General features: G+C 36.8%; 1 protein-coding gene across 5 annotated transcripts in view; it reads left to right on the forward strand.

Annotated features, from left to right (window-relative positions):
- Window positions 1-13,842, forward strand: part of LOC149078450 (uncharacterized) — a 151,078-nt gene that overhangs the window by 113,619 nt on the left and 23,617 nt on the right. For 4 of the 5 annotated variants that reach the window (XM_089240553.1, XM_089240552.1, XM_089240551.1 and 1 more), the window contains 7 exons: window positions 250-383; window positions 4,751-4,775; window positions 5,956-6,053; window positions 8,813-8,846; window positions 9,857-9,904; window positions 10,598-10,650; window positions 12,925-12,973. In XM_089240553.1, coding sequence (XP_089096679.1) covers window positions 250-383; window positions 4,751-4,775; window positions 5,956-6,053; window positions 8,813-8,846; window positions 9,857-9,904; window positions 10,598-10,650; window positions 12,925-12,973 — 441 coding nt within the window. Of the gene's footprint in view, window positions 1-249; window positions 384-2,072; window positions 2,987-4,750; window positions 4,776-5,955; window positions 6,054-8,812; window positions 8,847-9,856; window positions 9,905-10,597; window positions 10,651-12,924; window positions 12,974-13,842 lie in introns of those variants that run through there. The other variant, XM_089240555.1, reaches the window with a different exon arrangement.

The raw sequence follows: 13,842 nt of genomic DNA on the forward strand, positions 1-13,842 counted from the left end.
CCGCAGGGAGTCCCACATCGAGGGGTTAGCGCATCAACCTCTCGGTGAATATAAAAACAAGCCTGCCGGTTCGGAATCGGCAATAAATTGTAGGTCCCGGTCTAAAATTAGCCCTCGTTTGCAGAAAATGACCGTGGTGCGACAATGATGTTCAAATTTTTATTATAATAGTATTTACGACTTTACGAGACACCCTGTATTTAATGTTACGTTTATCTATTATTTATCCGCTCCCGATTTCTTTTGCAGGTGCCTTCAAGCGCCGATATTCGGTAGACCCGTCCGATAGGCGCCGTCACCCGATGATTACGACCCATCGGTCCCTGGAATTGCCCCTTGACCATCTGCATCCGCTCCACCACAGCCTGAGGAAAAGGTCTGAGGTACGACACCGAAATTTTTGTTTGAAATAATATCAATTTTTTTTGAAAGCGTGTTAATTTTTAGAGAAAACTCACTATTATTATCTCAGCCTGGTGTTATTACCACTACTATGACCACACATACACGTCGTAAATATTCCCTGATGAAGCCTCATCATGGAGGGTTCTGAACCTTTTGTGTTCCATGAACCCTTTGTCCCAATACGCCAATAAGATGAGGGCCAGAGGTTTCACCTGTGCCAGTAAGATGAAAGTCACACGAACCTCTTTACACAATAATATTCAACATATAACAATGTAAAAACAACAAGCTAAGTAAACAACAAGCTTCTAACAAGGTTAAGAACCACTGCCCCAATGAGTTGTTTAATACGTGGAAGATTTATGTTGGCGATCTCTGACAGTATACGTGCACGTTTGAGACATGTGCATGTTGCGTGATCAGGAAGTGCTGCCATTTGTCCTCCAAACTGGAAGTGGGAAATTGAGAAAATTTTGATGCCTGAATGAGCATATATATCTCTGTTATTTGGTCTGATTGCTCCTGACAGCCTTCCACCATCTTAATTCGTCGCTTCCAAACTGATGTAGTTGCTGTTCGACCATTCGAACATCACATTTTAAAAATTATGAGGTGGCCGTGGCCCTTCGCAAGAGTGGGGTTGAGGGTTGACAGGGCTCTAGCGTATCTGGGAGGGGGCCTTCCACCAAAGATCTCAGCCTGGGGGGGGGGGAGTCTTGCTACAAGATGGGGGGAATCATGTTGGTGGTCACGCATTGAGCCAACTTTTCTGATGTAAGGTGTGTGTGTGCTAAAAAGCTTTTAGTTCTTCAAATCCTAAGTTATTGTTCTTTTAAAGCAAGAGGTTCTTAACCTTTTGTGTCCACGGACCGCTTCAGATACGTATAGCAAACTAAGAAAATGAGTTAACTGCCTTCTTATCCAAAGCTCACGTAACCACTGAAATCTCTCTGAGGACCCCAGGTCAAAAACCTCTATGCTAAGAAGGGCATTTATAGCTGTTTTTCGAAATATTCTTAAAATAGGAATCGGGGCTAATCCATATTTTGAAGGATAAGAAAATTATGTTGGTTAAATAATCGTATGCACATGCAAACCGTGGTTGATGTCTCGAGTATCTCGTCGTAATGATAGTAACGTTCCAGGAGGCCATCGACTCACCAATAGTTTTCTGTTGCGGGCTTAACTATCAACTTTGAAGCATTTTCAACGAATTATGATTTTGAAAAATCATCAGATATTTATTTTCCATAAAGGGAACCCCAGATTTGGTGTCGGTTTTGATTTCAAGAGATTTGTGTTTTTTTTATTATTATTATTTGCTTTGAACAAGCTCTTAATGTTACAAAAGCTGTAGTGACAAGATCTATCGTATATTATATCAAATGTAAACACTGAACTCTTGTAAACACAATTTTTTTTTATCAGTTTGTTTCTCGTACCTAAATTAGTGCAAATTTCTCCACCCTCCTCCTTGTCTTACTCGTAGATAGTGATAAGAGAAAACAGAAAAAAATTTCGCGATTTTTCGTCTTGCTCCAGAATTTGTCGCAATCCTCGATCTGAGGTGGAGAAGAGCTTCCAAATCGTAATTTCGATCGGATTCGTAAAGCGTGAAATTTAAAAATGGGGTGAAAAAAAAGTCACGTGTATGACGTAACATCGTGTGTGTATAGAGTCATTTGCATATCTGTGCGGATATTTCCGGCGATGTTCCTGTTTTATCAGATTATACGCTGCTGAAAAGCTGGGATAACGATAGCTGATGAGTGAATGTGGATGACTCGTGTGTCGTTATTACTTTACTAATCCACCTGGTGTGCTTGGACTACACGGAATCTTATTTGTGCGGGAATTTTTTATTTAGTCATTCACCATGAAGAAATTTATGCCTTGTGTTTCCGGTCAACATTCGGATAGTCCCGGTTCTGACGATTCGCACGAGACTCCCGAAGAAAAATCCGTTTCACCCAGAGCAGCAGCAGGCAGGTCAGTAAGCAGTCCACCACAACCATCATCGAATCGTTCGCCGGATGAGGCCGGTCCTTCGAATGAGGCTGGTCCTTCGAACGAACCTCCGCAGAGATCTCCATCTCGAGCCTCTTCGGCCGCCGCCGGACCATCCGTGAGACCCAAGACTCGTCACCGCAGCAATCCTCTTAGAGCTAGCATCGTGAATTTCGTGAATCGCTTCAAAACGAGCCCACCGTCAGGACAAGGTGCTTCGTCTCCTGAGGGAGAGGATGGCATGCGGAGATCCCCGGAACGTGTTGGTGGTGGTCATCGCAGTGCCCCAACGTCGCCGCCTTCGGCCATTCTCGTCCCTCACCAGAGGAAACACTCGTCTTCTGTTAGTATTCCGTACAATGCCAGTGCGAGGGCTCAATCTGCCACCGGAGGAGTACGCAAAGCCACGATCAGCGAAAGCTCCCCGACCTCCCCTGGTGCTTATAAGAATGTCAGCGGAGGATTGTCTCCGGGTGAGTCGGGAAAATCGCCCGATGCCTACGTGAAATGTCCGCAGTACAAGTACAACGAGAGTCCGTGCGGGGAGTTCCAAAGAGCCATGATCGATTTGCTTGTTAGTATGCTATTCTGTTTTTGTTTTTTCTTCTGTCCACACTAGTCTATGATCTCCATGGCACTCATCTAATCAAGCGAAGAGCGATCGCCGCCCCTGTAGCTAGGCTGGGGCAACCGGGGTCCACGAAATGTACTTATTTTTGCATAATACCAATAACTTTCGGGGGGGGGCGAGAAGACACGATACGGGCCCCCTCTTAAGAGCCAGATAATATGAAAAAACACCTAGTTTTCCCCAGATTCATGTGTGCATCCACTAGTCCACTGTTTTTCAATTAGAATTTTCCCCCGAGGAGTTTTTGGTCAAGCACCGAAGGAATCAAAGACTACTTCGCTCTGGAACTCGTCTCGCTGCCCCTTAGTATCATCTTGTAAACCCAGAGAGGTCCGAAGACCACCTTTTTTTTTGAAAAAGCCACAATATATTCCAACTAGGTTATACTGTTTACTATAATTATGTTCAGTCTAACTTCTGCTTTGTTCTGGAACGCGTTATGCGACCCCTTCATAAGAGGTAGCTGACCCTGTAAGGTCCGCGAACCACCTTTTTTTCATTAAACCATGGATCTTGCATCCTGCAGCGAAGCCCTCAAGGCTAAGATCATTGTTGAGACCTGAAATTTTTTCCCAACAACCTTCCCCCTTCTCTGGGGCCTTACACAGGATCGACCTTTGTTACATTTAAATTAACGAAAATTGGTTAAAATTACACATAAAAAGTATTTTCGATGTTTTCAGTTTTTTTGGAGAAATATAATTTTTTTTTTTTTACCTCCATTTTATTTGACATCCCTGCGTATGTCTCTGCCCCCCCTCCCCATTGTTAATTTACTGTGTAATGGCCAAAAAATAAGATTGCCCCACCCAACTAGAACAATGCCAGCCCCCACCCATGTTGGAAACCACTGACCTACATCTGAATGTGTGGTATTTCCTTACATCAAGTACTTGTGGCCGTGGTTCTCAAAGTGTGCATCATGGCTAATGGGAGCTAATAATATCCATATGGTTAAAAGTTGGGACCCTTGAGTTGAAGAATTTTCAATTTTATTTAAATGCAAAAACTAACTGAATAAAATAATTGCACATATATGAAATTGTTCTGGGCACTTTGTTTCTTTGATGTTTTAGCTTGTATAATTGTCAGTTGTCTCCAATGCATGTACCTTTTTAAGAATCTAACATAAGATGGACAGACTGATTTACAGGGTTACAGGCTATGGCCCAGGGCAGCAAGTTTGAAGAGGCACCAAATTTGTGGAATGAGTGTTTAGAAAAATTAGAATGGGAGAATGGCACAAAAATTTCTATAGTTGCATACGATAAAACCATAGATCTGCCTTGAGAGTAAGGGACCAGGTAAGGCGCAACCAAAAGACAGTCAATGTGTTTATAATTGTTTTTGTGCATAATATTCACGAGAAAAAATATCGCAAAGGGTGTCCTCCCCCCCCCCCCCCCCCATGGGTGGAAAAATATTAAATTGTTCTTTGTCAACTAAAACAATTTACCTTTTTTAGTCCCCACAAGGGTGGGGCTGATAGGGCGATTCTTACCATTTTTGTTTTTTCATCCAATAAATTCCCTACTTTGGGATGTTTGAAACATCTGACAGGGTGACCCACCAAAGATCCCAGCCTAGAGGCCATGCTGTAGGATGTGGGGGGCCATGTTGGTGGTAGCATAAATTTCTTTAATTTTGTGACATGTAATCAAGCTATTTTCAAAACCAAATTTTAATTCTATATTGATCTTGTTCCAGACTTTCCAAGAAGGAGAATTCGAAGGTGAGAGCATATTTTGAATCCATACTTTGTGAATTAGTTTTCTTAATTCATTTTCAACTTTTCATTTAACTTTGCCATGAAAGTTTATAAATTGATGTAAAGCTGTGTATGACTTTAAAGAAAATTATACATTCAATATACAGGGTGATTACTTAATTCCTCTTGTGGCATTTTGGGGCACGGTAGCCCAAGTTGATAAGATACTCAAATGAAATACCAAAGGATGTTTACAGGTGTCACAAGTTCGATAACTGGTTCATCCTTGTCTGTAACTTTCCTGACACGGGTACAACAGAAACGGCAACATAAAAAAATTTCCAGCATGGACTCCCATACTGATGGGTTAGCATACCAACGTCCGAGTATAAAAAAGGGTTTCCGTTGGGAATCGTAATAAATTGTAGGTCCCAGTTGAATTAATCCTCGTGTGCAGAAAATAGGTGTTGCAGCAAAAATGGTCAAATGAAATCGTACAATGAACTGATCAAAGTGATCAAATGACAATGTCATCGCTGGCGAACCTTTGATCCAAGAGGTGCACTCCCAATTAGAAAAATTATCCAAATAATGTGTAGAATACAGATACATCTCATTTATGTTACAAAAGGATGTGTAGTTATTAAAACAAAAATTAACTTTTTACAAGGTCATCTTTCCTTAAAAAATCGATTAGAAATTTGTCCCTGTTTCTCCTGACGCCAACAAAGAGGCATCCACATTATAAAGTGCAAATTTGCTGAGATATTTAAATTGAAAAAAGGGAGAAAAATTGTGGAACAGCAAAAAGTAACAGGCAATACTTTCTCTCATTTATGCTGTTTTCAAGTAAAATACCGCTGTAAATATTGTTCTCAGAAACCTGAAATTTTTTTTGGTTGTCTCAGGAGAGGCAGGGCAACACCTTTCTCTTTGGATTTTTGATCACCAGGTGTTTGCATAAAAGCTAATTTCTATATTTTGATAACTATAAAACCCTTTGTAACACATGAATGACTTATCTGAGTTCTAAACGTTATTTGGATGTATATTTTTTTTTTTATAATTGGAAGTATGCCTTTAATATTAACGGTTCACCAGTAAAAAATGTTCTGGGGAAATTAAGTAATCACTAAGTACGTCCAAGTTTTAAAGCTATGTTGAATTCTTTTCTGATATATTAATTATAGAATTTCTTTTTTAGAAAGTCCATTGATAGTTCCGTTGTTCTTTGATTCGGGTAGATGTGATCAAGTCATGCCTCTGAGTGGGAAAGTTGTCATACTGGAAACTAATCTCAAGGTAAGCATAATTCTTTTATTTGTGCAAATGTTTTGCTAATACATTATGTGCCAGATTAGCGAGTGTATCGGATTAGGGCATGCTGGATTACCAGAATCGTGTAATAGTGGAAGTTGATCGAAAAAGCCCATTTAAGTAATATAAACTTCTGCACACCGACATGCAGTGACATGTTTTTCTCTTCTATCTTTAAAGGAAACCCTTTAAAGGAAAATGCTGCATTACTGAATGGCTAGACTAGGGCACAGCTGGATTGAGTCTATTGTAATTTACATCCCCAAATAAAATTGTTTTTAAATTCCAAGTAATTGATACCATACAGAGGGAAGCATTTGCAAGGTGGGCATTCTTTAAAATTGTACAAAATCCCACCTGAGTCTAACATCTTGTGGACAGATGAAGCTCATTTTTCCTTTCGTGGCTCATTAATACCCATAACTGGCGCATCTGGGCGACATTTAATCCACATGAGTATATACAGAAACCATTGCATTCCCCAAAAGTGACAGTGTGGTGTGGGTTCACAGGTTTGTTTATCATGGGACCCTTTTTCTTTGAAACGGCGTGCCCAGTAAATGAGTAGAAAACGACTGCAGTGAATGCGCAGTGTTATTTAACACTTCTGAGCAAGAAGGTCATGCCATGTTTGCATGAAAGAGATGTGCTTTCTACCATCACGTTTATGCAAGATGAAGCAACTAGTCACATTGCTATTCCTGATACAGATATTCAGGGAAGAGAAAATCGTTAGCAGGCATTGCAGGTTCCTATGGCCTCCTGTCTCCAGATTTGACACCGGCAGACTTCTGGTTATGGGGATTTCAATATCTCTGGTATATCAATCCTGTCCATCCAATCTGTCGAAAATGAAAGATGCTATCTACCAAGAGGTGTCATGTATACATCTGGACCTGCTGCACTCTGCCCTTGCTGGATTTGCGACTCGCCTGCAATGTGTTATTCCCTGTGGTGATGGTCATGTGGAACACACTGGTGTAATAAACTATTTGAAGTCATTCTGTTCATTATTTGTATATCTTTTCTTTGACTTGTGTACGTCAGCTCCATCTACCGGCTGTTCTGTTCCCCCCATCTTGAAAAAATTCCTGTGACCTAGCAATGCTAACCCTGCAAACTGTGTTATTTTTCTGGTTTTTATGGATTTCTAAATTTTCTACAGACTTTTTAGCTACCCTGTATATTGTGGCATGGAACAAATTTATAAGAAACTTGATTAGTTTCATGGCCATTGTTGGTTTGGGGTTTTTCTTAGACTAAATAGGCAGTTGTAAGTCAAACTTATGTTTCTCCAATGTTATTGGTCAGCATGATTAGGAAGTTTTTAAGTTGCATTGCTGGATATTTAAGATTTGCTGCCCTATCATTGGTAAAGCAGTAGGCTGTATTTGTAACTTGTACAAAATCTAATATGGTATCCATGGTGATGTAATTTGTTTCCAGATGATACCATGTCGTGTATTATAGCTGGAATGGGCCATAATCCTATATTAAAGCATGTCTATGATACGCTATCTTGGATACCTGGGTTGACATTAGACACCTTCTGGGTTCTTTCCTTGGACAGGTATAGTTCGTTATCTGCTGATTATCAGTTTAAGTGGTGAATACTTGAAAGTATATGAAGTTGTTGGGAGAGTAGGTTTCCCAAGCTCTTGGGCAGTTTTAGAAAACCGGTGTATTGTTAACCTGTAAAATAGGATGTAACCGTAACAAATTGTATTTTTCTTACAACTGTGCATCCCTTTTTATTTAAAAAATATTTCTGCATTTCAAACTTTTATTCAATCTTCAATGACCTGAAAGGCTTCCAGTCTGAGAGGGGGGGAACCAATTCTTATAAATTTTTTTTGTTTTTTCACATTATAAAATCGCTATAGAAGGCAAAGATTTTCACAGCCCGTGAAAATCTGGAATGAAGGCCCACCAAAGATCCCAGCTCTATGGTCCTGCTGCAGTATGTAGATGCTCGTAAACAAAAGGTTGTAGAGTTAGTTGACCATCAAAAAAGAAAAATGAAGTTATTGACTGTGTGGTGACTAGGCAGAATAATGAAACTTTGTTTGAACTGTGACTTGAAATTCAAAGTGAATGGGCATTTTTAACCATAAATAGAATGGAGCAATGCCTTTTTAACAGATTTTTTCCATAAGCATTAATTTTATTTAAGTGAGAAAAAATGAAATGGTTATTACTTAAAAATACATATTCAATTAATGTGTTTTTCAATTTCTTCATTGTAAAATACTGTTAGTAATTAGATATCTTGTACACAATTATTTTCCAATACCTATTCAAAAGGTTAGTATAAGTGTGCGTACAGTAAAAACCAGTCTATAACGATACTGTAAAGGACCTAGAAAAAAATAGTTATAGACAGGTTATCGGAGTATACAGTACAAGCATTTATGCTATTTCTTGAATAGGAGCTCCGCTGGTCCAAAGAATCTTGTTACAGAGAGGTCTATCGTTATACACAGGTTTCATTATAGTTCTTTTTTTTTGTCATTATACAAGTTGAAGCTTTTTAATGGCACCGTAAAAATATTTCTTTGTACCTCTATATCTTAAACGTCTCTAACGGACAGATTTTAATGGAGCCATAGGTGTCTAACTTATGTTTTACTACATTTTTTTTATTCAAATACTTCTACACTACTAAAATAGTTTTTCAATGTTGACGTTTTGTAAAACATAATTTAAGATGTGCGTACAATTATTTTCTTTTATATATATTTCAGGTTGATAAAGCTTTCTTTTGTTTAGTAGAGAATGGTAAGTTTATTTCATTTGTGATAATTTCATCGTTTAGTTCAGCTGTTGAATTAAATAAGTAAAAGGCAGTACAAATACCTAAGGCTTCCATCCTTTCTAATCATCTATTTTTATTGCATTTTTGAATAACCAGTTTCCAATAATCTTGTCTTGGTCCTGTTCACCTTGGTTGCAAGATTATGTAAATTTGGATCCCTATATCTTTCAGCATTCTCTTTTGTATACAGTGTTTATCTTAAAAATGGCTATCGTAAAAAAGTGTGTATATCTTTTTATGACTTTTTTTTTTTTTTAATTTATGAAATTATGAAAGGAATATAGAAGACCAAAAAATGTGATAAGGACAAATTAGCCTTTTATAGTTCAGACGTCAGATAACCCCAGGGCCACGGGCCATCGTACATGGTGGGTCACAATGAATTTCTTAAAAAGAAATTTTGAATTCTTCAAATAGCATTGAAATTAACAAATTGATTATAATGACATATAAAGGTATTTTCTTCCGAAATTTTAATTTAAAATAATTTTGCATTAAAAGAATACATTTTGATGTTGGGGGGGGGGGGGGAGCGCAATATTTTCTCGGGTACATATCTTATCCCACCAATATGCGTTAGGAGGCAAGAGGTAGAGCTGATGAAATTTTGCTGGAGGGGGGGGGGGGAGGAAGATTAAAAATAGTTAAAAATTTGCTGATGTAATACTTTAGTGTAAAACACCTCTTTAGTGATGTCATATGACAAACTTGCCACCTTTTGAATATCATTCTAATGTATTTTTAAAATGAAAATGTAATAGGGCAATGGAATGGAGAACGTTGATTTAGTGTCGGTTACTGACTATTTATGAAAAGCCTTTATGTAAGTGCCCTCAAAGAAATCTAAAATAAATGGGGATCAAACTTTTTAAATCGCCTTAGCCTCTGAAAAATAAAATATTTTAATCTTAATAAAGTTTGATATTTTATGTTTGGAAAGAAATGTTTATCAACTGCTTCATTTATTTTATAGCAATGCGAGCAGCACCAGTTTGGGACAGTTCGAAAATGGAGTTTATTGGTGCGTATATACAGTTAATCACTAATCCTCACAAGTTGTTAGAACATATGAAATGAGTGAAATACAAATTGATTACATGCATGAAAGAAATTTTAACGGTGATAAAAATCAATAAGTTGATAAATTTTATTAAATAAAACACGGGAAATTCAGTATCTAATTGCTGCTCATTATTTTGCACCAACAGATATGATAGTTGGCTGGAATATGCAAGGTGATGTTGCCAGCTGCTGAAAAAGGTTTATAGAAATAAGTATGGGTGCAGTTCGTGGCTCTCATCTTGCCCCTGTGTATCTGTCCTAGGTCTGTAATAGTCATTCTGTGTAATTTGTAGATGAAAACACATTGGCCGTTGTGCACTGTTCTGTAATATGGGTTTCTTTTTAATTTTTGAGATAGATGAATTAAGGTCAAGATCTGTGTCAAACTAAACTTTCTTTTGGTAGTTCCATTATTTTGATTAGGGATTTTTGGCATAAAATACTTTGATCAAAGCAATCCCAGTGTGCAAAGATCTTTCATTTGGCACTTGACGTAGTGATGGATATTTGGAGTTGGTTACACATGCTTGGCACTTTGAACATCAGCTTATTGCAATGTTCTCTTTTATTTGCAGTTTCCTTTACGAACAGCTTTATTTTGATGTTCGATGTTTTTGGTTAATGTTATGCGAGTGGTTATTTCTGTTTTCAGGTATGCTTACTATAACAGATTTTATAGATGTGCTTCTATATTATAACTCACGGGTGAGTGGCTTTCCTTTATAATTCCTTTATTTATTCCTTACAAATCAAAGGTAACTTTATGCCTCCATTTATCTTTTTTTAAGGCAATTTCTAAAAGCTGTAAAATCTAGTAATGTAAAAAAAAGGTAAATACAGGGTGATTCAGAAAAAATGTTAAAAACTTTAAGGAGGTGATAGTACACCCAAATAAAAACAATTGTCATCAAAGAATGCATGGTCTAATATGAAATGTAAACAAGCTAGTGCGTTTCGAAACAACCACTCTGCAAATGTTAAAACAGCCTTCCTATTGAAGTTTATTGAGAGAAAAAAAAACACCATGTATGCAATTGTAACCTGGGGAAGGGAAAACTGTATGAAAATCTGCGTCACTGAATAAAAGGTGCAGACGCCAGCCATGTGAATTTATTCCAGTGTGTGCAACCATTCTAACAGTTGTAACATATGGGATACGTCAGTGCCTTTTTATTCACTGTGACACAGATTTGCATACGGTTTTTTCTTCCCCAGGTTACATTTGCATCCATGGTGTTCTTTTTCTCCCAATAAACTTCAATAGGAATGCTGTTTTAACATTTGGGGAGTGGCCATTTCGAAACATGCTAGCCTGTTTGCTTTTCATATGAGACCTGCATTCTTTGACGTTTGTATTGGTGTGTACTATCACCTCCTTAAAGTTTTCTCTATCTTTTCTGAATCACCCTGTGTAGTGATATAACTGTAACCGAATGTTTTAAAATCGTACAAAAATTCAGTATATCTAGTTATACAACTGACTTAGCTTCTGTGAAGTTTATTTTGGGTATCGTGATAGTTTGTACTTATAAAGCCTAGGTTCTATCGCACTGTGGTGTTAAGCTCACATATTAACCATATAGATATAGCTTTGGTCTATCACCACAGAGGCAGTTTACTACCACTTTATTTTCAAATAGGTGACTGTGTCAGAATTATTGTGGTACCTGTGTTTATGCAAGTTTCATGTGCGTGTTCAGGTGGTGTTCTGCTGAAGTCGTTATGTTGTCACAACTCCGACAGCATGAATACATTAGGGGCCACACATATAAGCACGCATGTACATATTCATTCATAGGCAGAGATAGACTTGAAAGGCTGAGGTATATTTATGATAATTCATATACATGCATATACCAGCTCCAACATTGGGGAGGGAGCAATCCAGTCTTTACATTTTAAGTCCCCACAGAGAGCAAAGGCCTAAAATGATACAATTATTCAATTGTCACACTTCTGTCATAATTAGAAAAATCAATGCTAAATTTCAGCACACTGCATAGCAAGCATTACACAGAAACAAACTTCATGTTAGGTTCACAACATGTACGCACACACTCCAACATGTATCAATTTATGGCAGGAAAAATTCAAAAAAGGCATTTTCACAATGTTTGAAAATGGGCAAATTTTGCCAGAGCTTCCAGGCTGTAGTCATATTTTTATTTGCACATATTATCATTTTCTTATTTTACTTTTCATAATGTGGGAGATGAGAGATTTTAAAATTTTGTTTATAATCCTTTATCTTTGTTTTAAGGGATTTTAAATTTTTTAATCCAAAATTTAGTTTGACAAAAATAATTGCTCAAAAAAAAAAATTGTATCAACAAAATTTTAATGGTTTTAGAGAATACAAGGGTTGCTGGTTTCAAAACTGGTGTTGGGTTTTTGTGCCAAATGGGCTCTACTTTTTGAGATGATGTATGATCTCAACATTTCAATGTAGTCTACAGCCACTAGTTTTGGCGTCAATTTTTACTTTAGTATTATCAGACATCAGTGGTCTGGTTTGTATTGACCTCAAGTTTATTTATTTACATTTTACATAGTTTGAATGCTGCTTATGTATTGCTATTGTCATTTAATTTTCACTTTATCTGAAAAACTAGTCAGTCTGACAAAACCAATGCCAGATTTGGTTTCGGCTGTCCAAAGTCACACATATTCAGCAATGAAATCAGTGTTAAGCAGTATAATTAGTTTTGCGAAATTGTGCATAAAAATAGAAACAAGGGCATAAAATCTTTTTAAATGGGAGCATGTGATTAAATACTAATTAATGAAATTATATTTATAATAAAATGGATTCTAGCTGGATTAATTCATTATATTAATTGATGAAAAACAAATTTCTGCTTCACAAAAATCTTAGAATTATATTTATCAGAAGTGATTCACACATAATAAAACAACTTATTTAATGCATTTTTTTATTTTTTTACAAGCTATAGAAAACACTAAATATTCATCTTTCAGCAAGAAGAAATTGATGATTTTGCAAGTCAGACGATCTCTAAATGGCGAAGTTAGTATAGTGTTTTTAATATATTTTCTAGAGAAAAGAGAAAAATGGTTTTATTTATAAAAATGTTCTCTGAAAGCTTTTGTAATTTTCTTTTGCATCAAAAAATATGTTAAGTTTTTCCTTCTGAAGATTGTATGTCGGCCTGTACAGGATCAAGTTAATACATACAAATAAAAGGCCACAACATGCAAAATGCCCATATATTACTTATATATTAAAATACAGCAACCCAATTAAAAATGCAATCACAAAAATTACAAACAATATATACATGATAAAATATGCAATGCCCATAAAATATATATTTTGTCTTATTTCCTCGGACAATGGATAGCTTCTCGATTTTACCCCAACGTGTTTATCATGTTACGTAGTTTATTGATTTGAATGTGTCTATCCCATCAACCCATTTCTTTCAGTTAGGAAACAGAGCAACGTAAAATGATAAAATAGGTATCTACACTTTGTAGCTTTTTTATAGCTCTTTTTGAGACAAATCTGGCTATGTAGTCAATAATTGTCCGATATTCATTATAGTAACAAAGCCTGCAGTAAGAATTGAAAAGCATTTGCTTATCTATTTGACTGTGTAAATGCATAGTTTAATTTATCTTTCCGCATGCGCAAAAAAAAATCCTTTTGTTTTCCTGGTATTGCCAATAATCCGAAGGGAATGAGCAGGCTATTAGGCTCAACCATATATAATGAGAGCAGGTTAAGTTAAAAATTTTGAATTTTGAGGTATTTCTTGAACAATGGCAGATTTCAGATGGAATAGATATCTATGGATATGTTTTTATTGATGAATATATCCGTTTTTCAATGATATATTGTTTATTGTTATAGAAAGACCCAGAGCAGTCTTAACA

Source organism: Pholcus phalangioides, unplaced genomic scaffold, assembly GCF_987345545.1.
Source record: "Pholcus phalangioides strain wild (caught in Gottingen) unplaced genomic scaffold, Ppha-v1.0 ptg000013l_1, whole genome shotgun sequence".
Lineage (NCBI taxonomy): Eukaryota > Metazoa > Arthropoda > Arachnida > Araneae > Pholcidae > Pholcus > Pholcus phalangioides.